Consider the following 16,467-nt stretch of genomic DNA (forward strand, 5'->3'; position numbering starts at 1 on the left):
AATTCAATTTGGCTTTTACTCAAGACAATGTGCTTATTGAGGAAGTTTAGAACTCTTACATTTATAATACTACAGAAAACCTTCCCCAGGTTACTGTTCACACAAATGCCTCTGTAATTGTTAGGGTCAAATTTGTCTCTGCTCTTAAAGATTGGGGTTATGAGTCCTTGATTCCAGATGTCAGGGAAATAACCTACACTCAGGATCAAATTAAACAGTTTTAATATAGCCAATTGAAATTTTCCACTAGTAAGTTTGAGCATCTCATTTAGGATGCCATCAGGTCCGCATGCTTTTTAAATTTGAAGTTTCCATTGGACTCCTGGTCAGTAATTGGGGAGTCCAATGGATTTTGATTGTCCTTTATAGCTTTTTCTAATCCATTCAACTTCTCATGAATTTGTCATTGTTCTGCGTTTGTGTCAATTTGAACAGTGTTGTAGAGTGTTTTAAAATGGGTTGTCCATATGTCACCATTTTGTATCGCTAATTCCTCTTGTTTATATTTTTTTCGTTTTTTTTCCAATATTGCCAGAAGTTGTTTGTGTTTATGGACTCCTCAATTAGTGTCAGCTGCTTGCTGTTGTACTGTGCTTTTTGGTTCTGAGTGTACGTTTATAGAGTTTTAAAGTCTCACAGTAATGAAGGCGTAATTCACCATTATTTAGGTCTCTGTGCTTTTGGTTGGATAGTGTTCTAAGTTTTTTCCTTATAATTTTGCAATCTGCATCAAACCAGGTGTCATCGGTGATCTTTTTTGTTTTGTTTTTTTGTCAATTTAAATTATGCTTCTTTTGCCATTTGCCTGAATATATAGTTGATGTTTTTTACTGCTAGATTGATGCCTTCTTTACTGTGAGTGAATGTGGTATCCAGAAAGTTATCTAAGAGGGTTTGGATATTTTGGTTACTGGTTGCTTTCTGGTAATCTTCTGTGCTGTTTTGGGCCCATCTGTATGAATTTCTGATGTTGCACAGCTTACTGGGCTGTGAATGTGTGGTTGTTTCCATGTCTGTTCTTTTGAGGAACAACGTAATTTGGCTGTGATCAGACAGAGGTGTTAGTGGCTTGACAGTGAATGAGCTGAGAGAGAAAGGGTCAATGTTTGTAATCATATAGTCTACTGTACTGTGGCCAAGAGGTGAGCAGTAGGTAAATCTCCCCAAAGAGTCCCCCCGTAACCTACCATTTACAAAGTACAGACCCAGGCTTCTACAGAGCTGCAACAGATTCCTTCCGTTTCTGTTGATGGTGCTGTCACTGTTGTTTCTATGGGGGAGATGAAGACAGTTAGAAACAGTATGGCCTGTAATAAAGCTGTCCCCTCGTGTGCTCGTTAGATCAGGTAGTGTTCCTGTGTGCGCATTTGTGTCCCCACAGATGAGCACATTTCCCTGGGTCTGGAAATGGCACATCTCTTCCTCAAGGGTGGGGAAGATCTCCTCTGAGTAATATGGGGATTCTGAGGGGGGGATATATATTGCGCTAAGGAACACATCTTTTTCTGTCAGTACAAGTTTTTTTTCCAGTTTTAACCAAATGTGATATTTACCCATTTTGAGGGGATCAATTCGATTTTGTAGTTCGGATTTGTACCAAATGATCAGTCCTCCAGAGTCTCTGCCTCTATTGGAAGAGCTGTGTTTCTGTGATGGCACAATGACCTCTCTGTAGCCTGTGGGACAGTGAGTGACAATGTCAGCCTTACACCACGTCTCCTGCAGAATGATGACGTCAACATCTTTCAGATGTTTGTTGAACTCCAGTGTTAAACTCTTCAGTCCAAAGGTTGATGAGTTTAGGCCTTGAATGTTCCACATGCTAACTGATAGCGATTTCATGTTGCAAAAAGAATGAATAGCAGTCAGAAATACAGTAACTACTAACTAATAAGTTGTTAAGAGTGAGATAAACAGGATAACAGCAGATAGACACTTATTAGACAGAGACATGCACTCTTCAAGTCTGGAACAGCAGATAGACATGCTTACTGTAGGTGTTGTGTTACTCTCTGACTCGTACAGACTGTCTCTACACACAGACTGAATCAGAACCGTAGAGACACCCAGGGCCTGACTCTGCTTGAGAAGACATGTCGTTCACTGTGCAGTGTGCACACTCCTAGGCAGAATCAGACTCTGTCCTAGGCAATCTCAAACACTCAGGGCCCAGTCCTATACTTAAACACTGCCTTACAGTAAGTGCATTCTTGGAAACGAGGGCCCTAGGCAGAATCTCTCAGTTCAGAGAGAGCTACAGTATAGGCAGAATCTCTCACTGCATTACAGTACGTTCAGAGAGAGCTACAGTATAGGCAGAATATCTCACTGCATTACAGTAAGTTCAGAGAGAGCTACAGTATAGGCAGAATATCTCACTGCATTACAGTAAGTTCAAAGAGAGCTACAGTATAGGCAGAATATCTCACTGCATTACAGTAAGTTCAGAGAGAGCTACAGTATAGGCAGAATATCTCACTGCATTACAGTAAGTTCAGAGAGAGCTACAGTATAGGCAGAATATCTCACTGCATTACAGTAAGTTCAGAGAGAGCTACAGTATAGGCAGAATATCTCACTGCATTACAGTAAGTTCGGAGAGAGCTACAGTATAGGCAGAATATTTCACTGCATTACAGTAAGTTCAGAGAGAGCTACAGTATAGGCAGAATATCTCACTGCATTACAGTAAGTTCAGAGAGAGCTACAGTATAGGCAGAATATCTCACTGCATTACAGTAAGTTCAGAGAAAGCTACAGTATAGGCAGAATATTTCACTACATTACAGTAAGTTCAGAGAGAGCTACAGTATAGGCAGAATATCTCACTGCATTACAGTAAGTTCAGAGAGAGCTACAGTATAGGCAGAATATCTCACTGCATTACAGTAAGTTCAGAGAGAGCTACAGTATAGGCAGAATATCTCACTGCATTACAGTAAGTTCAGAGAGAGCTACAGTATAGGCAGAATGTCTCACTGCATTACAGTACGTTCAGAGAGAGCTACAGTATAGGCAGAATATCTCACTGCATTACAGTACGTTCAGAGAGAGCTACAGTATAGGCAGAATGTCTCACTGCATTACAGTACGTTCAGAGAGAGCTACAGTATAGGCAGAATGTCTCACTGCATTACAGTACGTTCAGAGAGAGCTACAGTATAGGCAGAATATCTCACTGCATTACAGTACGTTCAGAGAGAGCTACAGTATAGGCAGAATGTCTCACTGCATTACAGTACGTTCAGAGAGAGCTACAGTATAGGTGTAAGGTTCTGTATTTATTTTCTTAGTCAACCTTGTGTTCTGTTTCTTTGTGTTCTTGAACGTAGCCCCGTCTTTCATTTGTGTTCATTGATTTCACCTGTGTTAGTTACTCACCTGGTCTCATCAGCTCCTTATTTAGTTCAGTTCATTCTGTTTGTGTCTTTGTGAGGTATTGTTAATTTTGACTCTACTAAGCCTTTTCCTAGCTAGTTTGTGAGAACCAGTTATAGCCTGCAGTCCTAGTTTTGATTCACCTGCCTGTTTGCCTACCTGTGTATGACCATTGCCTGCCTGTGACCACGATTCCTGCCTTCTGCGAAGGCGAAATAAACACCTGCCGCGCTCTGCGTGTGAATCTACACCTTTTCCTCCCTGAGAATTCATTACAGTAGGCAGAATCTCTCACTGCATGAGAGTAAGTTCCGAGAGAGCTACATTATAGGCAGTAAGTACATTCTTCCCTCATGAGGCCATAGCTTCCCTCAGGACTACATTAACGGCTGGCATATTAACACACGTTCACACTTTACTGTAATCTCAAGTGCACTGGGTTACATACATGCTATTACTCTTCAAGTGCGTGTGTGTGTCTATGTCTGCACTTGTGTGTGGTGTCTGTGCGTGTGTGTAAAATAACAGAACAGCCCATGCTATTGCAGCAGCAAACGAGGATCTCTAATGAATACAAATACAATTACAAATTGTTACAGCACCTCTCCATCACTGCTGAGGCTATGTGATGAAACCATTGGATTGTTATTTCTTAGTCTGCTATGCTTGGTTCCCTCAGAGAATGGCCAGGGTAGTTCAGGAGCAGCCCATTCCCATCTGTTTGGTTTGGTTAGCTGGCTTGGTTTTGCTTTGGAAAGCAACCATATTATAAACAGGTAATTTAATGATTTCATCTGTCTATTATTCAATATTAAGGGCAGACAGTGGAATGTTGCGGTCACAAGTGACTGGTATATTCATAAAACAACACTCACATTGATATGACTGAAACTAGGCCACAAAATGACTATTGTGATTTATTAAGTCTGGGGGTTTTCTTTCGAAGCAGTCGTTTAGTCAGCTGAATCTTATTCAGAGTGCCGACAACTAATAATGTTATATTTGGAATAGACAATTAGAGTCTGATCTGTACAGCATAAATACATTACATTTAAATGAATTGATTATTGTTCACTAACATATGTTGTGCCTTACTTTCTAAGCCCCATTTGTCTCCCCAGTCCCCATCCCTCTCTGTCTCTCTGACATCACTCATTCTCTCTATCTGTCCCTGAGATATGATCATGTGTCAACTGGAGTTGATGAGTGCTGTTTTAATGTGCTGATCCTGGCACTAGTACTGACCCAAAGAGGTATCTATCTCTCTCTCTCTCTCTCTCTCTCTCTCTCTCTCTCACCATCTCTCTCTCTCTCTGCAGACTGTCCAGTGGGGTACTTTAAGTCGGTGTTGGGATCGGCTCCGTGTTCAGCGTGTCCGTCTAACAGCAGAACCAGTCAGGAGGGATCGCGTGTGTGTGAGTGTCGTAGCGGCTTCTACAGAGCATCCGCCGACGTCAACTCCTCCGCCTGCACAAGTGAGCTATTTGTGTGTGTGTGTGTGTGTGTGCGTGCGTGCGTGCGTGCGTGCGTTTGTGCGACACAGATTAGCTACATACACTAGCAGCCTTACGTAACAAATAGATCTGTCTGATTAAAAAGCTTTCACCTTTCTTGAGATGTAACATATATATTTAGTCATTTAGCCGATGCTTTTACCCAGAGATAAGTATCTACTTCAGCACATATACTATGTACAGTGCTTTCAGAAAGTATTCACACCTCCTGACTTATTCCACATTTTGTTGTGTTACAGCCTGAATTCAACATGGATTACATAGATTTTTTCTCTCACCCATCTATACACAGTACCCCATAATGACAAAGTGAATTTTTGTAAATGTATTGAAAATGAAATACAGAAATATCTAATTTACATAAGTATTCAAACCCCTGAGTCAATGCATGTTAGAATCACATTTGGCAGCGATTACAGCTGTGAGTCTTTGCACAATATTTCAGGCTTACAATATTAGCACATTATTCTTTTTAAAATTCTTCAAGCTCTGTCAAGTTTGTTGTTGATCATTTCTAGACAGACATTTTCAAGTCTTGCCATAGATTTTCAAGCCGATTTAAGGCAAAACTGTAACTACGCCACTCAGGAACATTCACTGTGTTCTTGGTAAGCAACTCCAGTGTTAGGAACACCTTCCTAATATTGAGTTGCACCCCCTTTTGCCCTCAGAACAGCCTCAATTAGTCGGGGCATGGACTCTACAAGGTGTTGAAAGTGTTCCACAGGGATGCTGGCCCATGTTGACTCCAATGCTTACCACATTTGTCATGTTGGCTGGATGTTCCTGGGTGGTGTACCATTCGTGACCACACACAGGAAACGGTTAAGTGTGAAAAAATGCAGCAGCGTTGCAGTTCTTGAAACACTAAAACCGGTGCGCTCGGAACCTACTACCATACCCCATTCAAAGACACTTCAATATTTTGTCTTGGTCCATTCACTCTCTGAATGGCACACATACACAATCCATGCATCAATTATCTCAAGGCTTAAAAATCCTTCTTTACACTGATTGAAGTGGATTTAACAAGTGACATCAGTGATGTGTTGTGTTTGCCCCAAAGATAACACTTTGTATTCAGGACATGAAGTAATTATTTTGCAGTATTACTGTTGTGCCTTGTTGCAAACAGGATGCATGTTTTGGAATATTTGTATTCTGTACAGGCTTCCTTCTTTAAACTCTGTCATTTAGGTTAGTATTGTGGAGTAACTACAATGTTGTTGATCCATCCCCAGTTTCTTTTCCTGTCATTAAACTCTGTAACTGTTGTAAAGTCACCATTGGCCTCATGGTAAAAATCCCTGAGTGGTTTCCTTCTTCTCTGGCATCTGAGTTATGAAGGATGCCTGTATCTTTGTAGTGACTGGGTGTATTGAGACACCACCCAAAGTGTAATTAATAACTTCACCATGCTCAAAGGGTCATTCAATGTCTGCTTTTTTACCCATCTACCAAAAGCTGCATTTCTTTACGAGGCATTGGAAAACCTCCCTGGTCTTTGTGGTTGAAATTCACTGCTCGACTGAGGGACCTTACAGATAATTGTATGTACAGGGTACAGTGATGAGGTAGTCATTTTAGAAATCATGATAAAACACTACTATTGCTCACAGTCCATGCAACTTATTATGTGACTTGTTAAGCAACATTTTTACTCCTGAAGTTTATTTAGGATTGCCATATAGGCCAGTGACTCAATTGTATCCATTTTAAATTCAGGTTGAAACACAAGAACATGTGGAAAAGGTCAAGGGGTGGGGATACTTTCTGAAGGCACTCATCCCTCTAATTTGCCCTTTTCTTTCCTTCCATCTTTCTCCCTCCCTTACTCTCTCCTCCTTCCTTCCCTTCTTATCCATCTCTCTTCCTCTCTTCCTACATGACATTTAAAGATTATTATTAGATTATTGTTCACTAACATATGTTGTGCCTTACTTTCTAAGCAGCATTTGTCTCCCCAGTCCCCATCCCTCTCTGTCTCTCTGTCATCACTCATTCTCTCTATCTGTCCCTGAGATATGATCATGTGTCAACTGGAGTTGATGAGTGCTGTTTTAATGTGCTGATCCTGGCACTAGTACTGACCCAAAGAGGTTCAAAATGTTTAATCTCTCACTCCCCCCCTCTATATCTCTCTCTCCCCCCTCCAGGCTCTCCCTCTGCTCCGACCTCTGTCTCCTGGGAGTATGAGAGTGGTGATGGTGGGGTGTCTCTGCGCTGGCGCCCTCCAGTGGACATGGGGGGTCGTAGCGAGGTGTGGTACGGGGTGGTGTGTAGGATCTGTCCCTCGGCCACCTTCGCCGCCCCGGGGGCGTGCTCCTGGTGCGGAGAGGCGGTCACCTTCACCCCATCCCAGACTGGCATCAAGCAGACCAAGGTCACCCTCAACAACCTGCTCACCAGAGTCACCTACCTTATACAGGTATGACTACAACTCCCATGAGCACTAGATTTACCTACCTCTTACAGGTAGTTCTATAACTCCCATGAGTACTAGAGTTAACTATCTCATACAGGTAGAACTACAACTTCCCTAATCATCTACCCCCTATAGACACTACATTTCCCATCCCCTACCTCATACAGGTATAAAACTTGTGCATTAGAGTCACCTACCTCATATAGATACTGGATTAAATGTACATCCACTTAGTTAACCTAACCTTGTCTTACTTTATCCTGCTGTTGATTGACAGGTGCAAGCGGTCAATGATGTCTCAGCTCTGAGTCCTTTCCCGCCTCAATTCATCAGCATCAATTTCACTACTAGCCAATCAGGTGAGAGCATGAGTCAGGCTTAAAGGGCCCTTCTGCCACTTTTCATCTCCAGCACCAAACCAGTGTCTACATACATGAAAACAGCGTTTCTATGATCTGTGGTTTTAAAGCTTCTCTGTAACATCACACTGTAGGATTAAAAGTCATTTTCAAATCCTACAAGAAGTTTCTAGTCTTGCTCCCCACGTCACCGTGAATCTCATAGTGTTTGAAAATCACTTTTTTTGTTGTAACTTTCGATGATGTCATCAGGTAGAACTTTTTAGCTTCATATTTTTTCAACAAAACTTAGAAATGCGCCGTTTTCACGTAAACTCAGCAAAAAAAGAAACGTCCCTTTTTCAGGACCCTGTCTTTCAAAGATAATTTGTAAACATCCAAATAACTTCCCAAATCTCAATTGTAAAGGGTTTAAACACTGTTTCCCATGCTGGTTCAATGAACCATAAACAATTAATGAACATGCACCTGTGGAATGGTCGTTAAGACACTAACAGCTTACAGACGGTAGGCAATTAAGGTCACAGTTATGAAAACTTAGGGCACTAAAAAGGCCTTTCTACTGACTCTGAAAAACACCAAAAGAAAGATGCCCAGGGTCCCTGCTCATCTGCATGAACGTGCCTTAGGCATGCTGCAGGTAGGCATGAGGACTGCAGATGTGGCCAGGGCAATAAATTGCAATGTCCGTACTGTGAGACGCCTAAGCCAGAGCTACAGGGAGACAGGACGGAAAGCTGATCGTCCCCGCAGTGGCAGACCACGTGTAACAACACCTGCACAGGATCGGTACAGCCAAACATCACACCTGCGGGACAGGTACAGGATGGCAACGACAACTGCCCGAGTTACACCAGGAACACACAATCCCTCCATCAGTGCTCAGACTGTCCGCAATAGGCTGAGAGAGGCTGGACTGAAGGCTTTTAGGCCTGTTTTAAGGCAGGTCCTCACCAGACATCACTGGCAACAACATCGCCTATGGTCACAAACCCATCATCGCTGGACCAGACAGGACTGGCAAGAAGTGCTCTTCACTGACGAGTCGCGGTTTTGTCTAACATCATCGGACTGAACTTGTTGTCATTGCAGGTAATCTCAACGCTGTGCGTTACAGGGAAGACATCCTCCTCCCTCATGTGGTACCCTTCCTGCAGGCTCATCCTGACATGACCCTCCAGCATAACAATGCCACCAGCCATACTGATCGTTCTGGCATGATTTCCTGCAAGACAGGAATGTCAGTGTTCTGCCATGGCCAGTGAAGAGCCTGGATCTCAATCCCATTGAGCACGTCTGGGACCTGTTGGATCGGAGGGTGAGGGCTAGGGCTGTTCCCCCCAGAAATGTCCGGGAACTTGCAGGTGCCTTGGTGGAAGAGTGAGGTAACATCTCACAGCAAGAACTGGCAAATCCGGTGCAGTCCATGAGGAGGAGATGCACTGCAGTACTTAATGTAGCTGGTGGCCACAACAGATACTAACTGTTACTTTTGATTTTGACTCCCCCTTTGTTCAGGGACACATTATTCCATTTCTGTTAATCACATGTCTGTGGAACTTGTTCAGTTCATGTCTCAGTTGTTTAATCTTCTTATGTTCATACAAATATACACATGTTATGTTTGCTGAAAACAAACGCAGTTGACAGTGAGAGGACATTCTTTTTTGCTGAGTTTATGTTGACACTGGTATTGTACTGGAGATAATGAAAATGTGATTGAAAAGTTGCCCTTTTAAGGAGAGTGACAAGAGCATAAAGAATAAACGTTCAGTTTGCCGTGTGTGTGTACTAGTCTGTGTGTGTACTAGTCTGTGTGTGTACTAGTCTGTGTGTGTACTAGTCTGTGTGTGTACTAGTCTGTGTGTGTACTAGTCTGTCTGTCTACATCAGTTTCTTTGAGTATGGGTGTCAATCTCTCCCTCTTTTCTGCTCTCCATCTTTTCCGGTCCTGCTCTCTGAACTCGATATCCTGTCAGCTCACATTATGCTCAGAAGAGAGAGATAGAGAGGGACGGAGAGAGAGGGAGAGAGTTTATAGACAGACAGTTTAAACAGACAGTTTAGACAGAAAGTTTATAGACAGACAGAGAGAAACTTGTAACTTTTATTTAGCTATTTTCCTCCTTTTGAAAGTAAATCATTTCCTATATCCAATTATTTTGAATCCCCCATACGGGCAGAGATCTGCTAATAAAGGTATTATTATAACCTCTATTTGTGTTGCCTTCTGTGATTTAGAGAAAGCATTTGGGGTTGTGAAATGACAGGAATTCTAATAGATATGACCATTGTAAGCACAGAGTCATACTGGGCCTGTTCCCAGCCGTGGTGGCACAGCTAAGTCTGGCAGGCAAGTCCATACCACAGATAGAACAATGAGACAAGTCCATACCACAGATAAAACAATGAGACAGATGTTCCAATGGATGTATAAATGTGAAGCATCTGGTTGGCGTTTCAACTCACTACCAAATATGGTGATGAGAGTAAGCCCAGTGGCTGAGATTCTCCTAATGTTCTCTTCGATTTAACATTTGATCTCCATACAGTTTTATGTTTCCAAAACAATAATATGTAACAAACAGTGGAGTGCGTTTTGTAGACTTTACCCTTTGCCAACGTTTCTAAAAATTGTGTTGTTTAGGAGTGCAAGGGCTAATTGAGATATTACAGACAGCCACTTCAGAGTAGGCGTTCCCTAACGTAAATATGCAAATAAACGCTAGAACGCTCCAATAGGATTTCACTAGCTTGTGCTTAGCTCTGCCTACAATGACCAATGTGCTCCCATTGGAAACGACAGGCTCTGGTCTATCTTGGGTTAGTTATACAAGTCTTTGGCCATGCAGCGCTCTACAGAGCTGGCTCATTCACTAGTCTGTGTCATGCTGCCCCCATCTGGTCAATACAGAAATGACATGATCTGGCAAGGCCAGCTTGTGTTCTCCCTCCTGTTCCTCTTTCTTCCTCCCTCTTTCTTTACAAAACTCATACATCTCTCTCACCATCTCTCTCTCCCAGTGCCCTCTCCGGTCCCTAGCCTGCACCAGTTAAGTCGAGCCCCAGACTCCATCACCCTGTCCTGGCCACAGCCTGACAGACCCAATGGAGACATACTGGAGTACCAGCTCAGATACTATGACAAGGTATAGGCTACACACACATGCACGCACATATGCATGTAGACACAAGTACATACACCCAGAGACTGAACCATTCTCTCTCTCTCCCTCCCTCACTCCCAGGGTTCAGATGAGGACAGTGCAGTGAGTGTGTTCAGTGAGACCAACACAGTGACCGTCAACTCTCTGGCTCCTGGCTCCATCTATGCCTTCCAGATCAGGGCCCGCAACGAGAGGGGCTATGGCCCCTACAGTCATACTATCTACTTCACTACATTGGCCCTGGGTAACTCACACACACGAATGCACACACCACACACACACTCACATACACACACAGTCAAACACACCCTCTAAATCGCTCTCTGCTTCTCAATTTTTCTTTCTCAGAGGAGAGTTCTAAGCAGATCCAGAATCGGCTCCCTCTGTTGGTCGGTTCTGTGATGGGCGGGGCAGCCTTCCTCCTGGTCGTTGTGGCGATAGTGGTTGTTTTTGTGTTCCGCAGGTGAGTGGGTCCTTAACTCCTATCCACACATACATGATCATGTCACACACACACACACACAGTGCAATGTTCTGAAACACTGGTTTGATGTGTCTCTACTCAGTAAGAGGAGGGAGAGCCCCTACAGTGACAGACTCCAGAGGTACATCAGCCACAAAGGTGAGTCAGCGTGTAGGATGACTACTATTATCATTCTGTCTGTAATATTCCCAGCTGCACATACAGTATATGCTACTTCTATGGTGTTGTTGACATGTTGGTGCAGAGGATGCCTCTGCACTGTGTTATAGAGGACAATGGAAGTAGTGACCGTGTCTAATGCCCATTACCATCATAACCCCAAGGGCTTGTGGGAGAAAGAGGGGGGAGGGAAAGAAAGAAAAGAAGAGAGGGACCGCATGAGAAATGTGTAGAGAGATAGAGGGAAAAAGACATGGACAATGAGAGAGATAAGGAGAGAGAAAGATGAGAAGAGGAAGAAATACATTTTATTTTTATTTATTGAGGGTGCCATTATCCCTCTGGGCTCAGTGTTCTGCCATCATGCAGCATGTCACGCAGCATGGCTTGACCCAGACATGTCAAAGTCTAGGGCCAAATACTGTGCATCAACACACTGTACAGGCCCTATTTTGTTATTGTACTGGTTCACTACAGCCATCCCTGCTCTGTGTGTTCCCTCTGGCAGGGGGGGTGAAGTACTACGTGGACCCTTCCACCTATGAGGACCCCAGTGAGGCGGTCAAGGAGTTTGCCCGTGAGATCGACCCCTCTCACCTCAAGATAGAAGAGGTGATTGGTGCAGGTAGGGGTCCTGGTTTGATTCATGTTTATAGGGATAGTTCTGTAAAAAAAAAAGTGTTTTCGTAGCTCATATGTTGGGCCAGGAGTCAAGCTGGGTCCGAACTCAACTCATAATATCTCTTTCTCTCTCCCACCCTTTCCCCCACCCCCTCCAGCCCAGTTTGGGGAGGTGTCTCGGGGGCGCTACCGGCCCCTGGGTCGTAGGGAGGTGCTGGTGGCGGTGAAGACGCTACGCTGGGGCGTGACAGACAGAGAGAAGGCAGTGTTTATGACCGAGGCGGGGGTGCTGGGACAGTTTGACCACCCCAATGTGCTGAAGCTGGAAGGGGTGGTCACCCACAGCCCACCAGAGAGGATCATCACTGAGTTCATGGAGAATGGACCACTGGATGCCTTCCTCAGGGTGAGAGCTACAACACCTACACCATGTTAGACTAAGAACTACAACTCCCATCTACACCATGTTGGACTAGGAATTACAACTCCCAGCCACACCATGTTAGACCAGGAATTACAACTCCCAGCCACACCATGTTAGACCAAGAACTACAACTCCCACCTACACCATATTAGACTAAGAACTACACCATGTTAGACTAGGAACTACAACTCCCAGCCACACCATGTAAGACTAAGAACTACAACTCCCACCTAAACCATATTAGACTAAGAACTACACCCTGTTAGACTAAGAACTACAACTCCCATCTACACAGTAACTAACTCAGAAAACAGTAGATTATGGTCAGTTAATGTAACATAATGTATCTCTCTCTCTCCATCTCTCTCACCCCCCAGGAGAATGAGGACCAGTTCAGTGTTCTCCAGCTGGTAGGGATGGTGAGGGGTGTTGGGGCTGGGATGAGGTACCTCTCTGAGAGGAACTTTGTCCACCGGGACCTGGCTGCCAGGAACGTGCTGGTCAACTCTAACCTGGTGTGTAAGGTGTCTGACTTTGGCCTGTCGCGCCTCATGAGGGGTCTGGACCATAACATGCCCACCTACACTGCCTCACTGGTACATGCTCCAGGGAAATTGAGTTTTACTGTTGATATGCTTCTGTGTTTGTTTAATGATGATTAGTCTTGTATTTCCACTCTAAAAGACTACTTATGTTAATAGAAGATCACAACATTCACAGTGCTCAACCCCTCATCCCCATCGCTCTCCTCTCTCAACCACTCATCCCTCTCTCTCCTCTCAGGGCAGTAAGATTCCTGTCAGGTGGACAGCCCCAGAGGCCTTCCAGCATCGCAAGTTCAGCTCAGCTAGTGATGTCTGGAGCTTCGGAGTGCTCATGTGGGAAGTGATGTCATATGGCGAGCGGCCATACTGGGACATGAGCAATCAGGAAGTGAGTTGTGGGAGGGTTAAGCGAGAGCCAAACAGAGACTAAACACACTGACAGCTAAACAGAATGGTTAATCATCTCTAAGTCCCTCTGTACTGATGGGACCTCTCTATATAGGGCAGCTTGTTAACATCCAGATGGTTACTAATACCCTTCCTCCTTTTTTCTCTCTCTCCATCTCTCTCTCTCTCTCTTTCTTCTTGCTCTTCCTCCCTTTGCCTCTCTCTCTCTCTCTCTCTCTCCCTTTGCCTCTCTCTCGCTCCCTTTGCCTCTCTCCCTCTCCTTGCCCCTGTCCCTCTTCTTTCTCCCCTACCTCTCTCTTCCCTCCCTATAATACAGGTAATGAAGGCGGTAGCAGACCAGTACCGTCTCCCAGCCCCAAATAACTGTCCTCCAGCGCTCCACTCCCTGATGCTGCAGTGTTGGCAGGCTGAGAGGGGCGACCGGCTAGGCTTCGACTCCCTCCTCTCCTCCCTGGACAGGCTCATACGACACCCTGCCTCCCTCAAGGCAGAGCATCCCCGGTGAGACTACACCTCCCATCTGCCTTTTCTTCCATATTTTACACAGCAGACGTAACGGATCACATTCATGAACAGAGCATGTATTACGTTATCATGTAAATGTATTGAATCATTGCTATGTGAGGCCAATCATTTTCGATCTCAATCTTTCCCTCTCCAACTCAAGCTCCACCCAGCCACTGCTGAGCCCCACCCCCACAGACCTGTCATCGGTGGCGACGGTCAGTGAGTGGCTGACAGCGTTAAGGATGGACAGGTATAAGGACCAGTTTGAGAGGGCACATCTGGACACACTGGACCGAGTCAGCAGGCTAACCATGGAGTAAGTCCTGGGCTTCCATTTCAATATCAATAAAGTTTTCATACAATGCAAATCATGCTTTTAGAAGCAATGGATACTTTTCTGAACTTTCTCTCTCTCTTTCTCTTCTTCCCTCAGGGATGTGCAGAACCTGGGGGTGAACCTGTTGGGACACCAGAGGAAAATCACCAATGCAGCCCAGCAGCTCAGAACTCACCTCACCCAGGGCCAGGTGGAGGTCTAGAACCCACCTATCACCTGAGAGCTTCACAGGAAGTAACAGAGGTGCACTATTGGAGCTGTAGTCCAAGGCAAAGCAAGATCTGGGAGGAGAGTTGCTCAGAAGGAACAGGGAGATTTGAGGGAGAAAAGTCTGTTATATTTCACTTGTTTGCTGTTTACATTCTCTTTCTCTTTGCCGGTCTCCACCTCTCTTCCTCCTCTCTTTTCTCTCACTCCTCCCACGTTGTCTCACTACTGTCCCTCTTTCACTCGTAAGTTTCACTACCCTCAGTAAATTAAAACAGTGAAAATGTATTTTTTCCCGAACACAGGGATCTCCCGTCACAAGCAATTGCATAGACAATCAAATACTGTTTTTTGCTGATTAATGTTGATATCATGAACACTGTTCATTATTATTTGTTAAGCTACATCACCTCTTTACTGAAATCAGAAAATGCCAACCCCTGTTGACTAAACATTAGCCAATGGTTTCTCCCATCGGTCACTAGCCTGGTCACATTTGGGAATTATTCCATTAGACTCAAGAAATGGGGGTGTAGTTCATGTTGTGACAGAATGGAGTCACCCACCGTTGAGCAGCACCCCCCTCTGTGTATATTTCAGTTCACACTCCTTTCTTTTAATAGATAAAGTCACTGGGTCATTTGAGGATTGTGAATGTGAAATGGTTTAACTGGACTATGTGATCTGATTGCCCATCGAAGTAAGGAAGGAGATGTTATGCTTCGTGAGTATTCTGGGTCTGTTTGTGTTAATGTGTGTGTGTGTGTGTGTGTGTGTGTGTGTGTGTGTGTGTGTGTGTGTGTGTGTGTGTGTGTGTGTGTGTGTGTGTGTGTGTGTGTGTGTGTGTGTGTGTGTGAAAATCAGTTTCCTTGTAACAATAAATCCATAGCACTTAGAGTACAATAAAACATATCAACATTTGTAACATGACAGTTTAATTCACACAGTAACATTAATTTCATCCGTCTTCACACCTCCAATGGTGTCCACGCTCCCAGGGTTCTGTTGGAACGTCCCTCCCCGGAGAAAACCTCAGATGAGGTGTGTTCGACCCCTTTGATAGCCCACAGATGGTCAGCCATCCAAACAGTGTCATAAATTGGAATTTTGTCATCACTCTGGACCTCGGCGCCTACAAGTCTCCAGTAATGAGTTTTACCTCCTCTCATTCTTGTGTGTGTGTTTGAGTGTATGTACATGAGTAAGTATGCTTATTTGTATGTGTTCACCACTATTCCACTATTGTGCAAATTTGTAAAATAAAGAATATGATTTTATTTAAATCACTGCATTAAGCCTGTTATGTGTCTGACACATAAAAACAGTTTAATCACCAGGGGCACTGGCGATTTTAGCATGTAAATCTTGGTGGGGCAAACTCAGCTTTTTTTTAATGCATGCCAGCAAAGCCACTACACAACACTAAGCAATACATGAATTGCACTATAACAGTGAAAAACGGTGCCCACAAACTGTTGTGGCACCGTTTCTTTTTAGCACCATGCAGGGAATCCTTACGACCGTTACACCTGGCTATCGACGGAGCCTTGTCTGGCAGCGAAACAGTTCATTCAGCCTCATTTACTGCCTTTTTAATAAACATAGCTGTTATGGGTGACTTGCTTGAACAAATGTGGTTTCTAATGACAATTGAGATGTAGAAACTGTGGCATAAGGGAACGGTGAGCGGATCAGGGGCTATCCGTCATTTCGATTAAGACATTAATGAGCGAGCTAAGACGGACGTAGTCAATATAACTATTTGTTCGGCACTTTTAAAACGTACAGTGACAGAATTCAGAACATGGGCCGTTCTTACAGTATTCTCCCTGTACACCAAGTCAGAACTGTAGGATAAATAAATGGGGCATATAAGCAGATGATAAACTCTTACAATATTTGAAGACATTTTTCTAAAACAGGCTATAGGCT

General features: G+C 44.1%; 1 protein-coding gene across 1 annotated transcript in view; it reads left to right on the forward strand.

Moving 5' to 3' along the window:
• The window catches only part of LOC115176572 (ephrin type-B receptor 5), a 39,185-nt gene extending 23,367 nt beyond the window's left edge, over positions 1 to 15,818 (forward strand). Inside the window, exons 5-18 of the mRNA XM_029736640.1 lie at positions 4,698 to 4,853; positions 7,049 to 7,320; positions 7,595 to 7,676; positions 10,701 to 10,825; positions 10,925 to 11,087; positions 11,192 to 11,306; positions 11,410 to 11,465; positions 11,995 to 12,111; positions 12,266 to 12,513; positions 12,909 to 13,127; positions 13,315 to 13,464; positions 13,801 to 13,985; positions 14,152 to 14,307; positions 14,425 to 15,818. Coding sequence (XP_029592500.1) covers positions 4,698 to 4,853; positions 7,049 to 7,320; positions 7,595 to 7,676; positions 10,701 to 10,825; positions 10,925 to 11,087; positions 11,192 to 11,306; positions 11,410 to 11,465; positions 11,995 to 12,111; positions 12,266 to 12,513; positions 12,909 to 13,127; positions 13,315 to 13,464; positions 13,801 to 13,985; positions 14,152 to 14,307; positions 14,425 to 14,530 — 2,150 coding nt within the window. The 3' untranslated portion in view covers positions 14,531 to 15,818. The remainder of the gene's footprint in view (positions 1 to 4,697; positions 4,854 to 7,048; positions 7,321 to 7,594; positions 7,677 to 10,700; positions 10,826 to 10,924; positions 11,088 to 11,191; positions 11,307 to 11,409; positions 11,466 to 11,994; positions 12,112 to 12,265; positions 12,514 to 12,908; positions 13,128 to 13,314; positions 13,465 to 13,800; positions 13,986 to 14,151; positions 14,308 to 14,424) is intronic.
• Positions 15,819 to 16,467: the final 649 nt, after the last annotated feature.

Source organism: Salmo trutta, chromosome 37 (genome assembly GCF_901001165.1).
Source record: "Salmo trutta chromosome 37, fSalTru1.1, whole genome shotgun sequence".
In the NCBI taxonomy this organism is placed as follows: Eukaryota; Metazoa; Chordata; class Actinopteri; order Salmoniformes; family Salmonidae; genus Salmo; species Salmo trutta.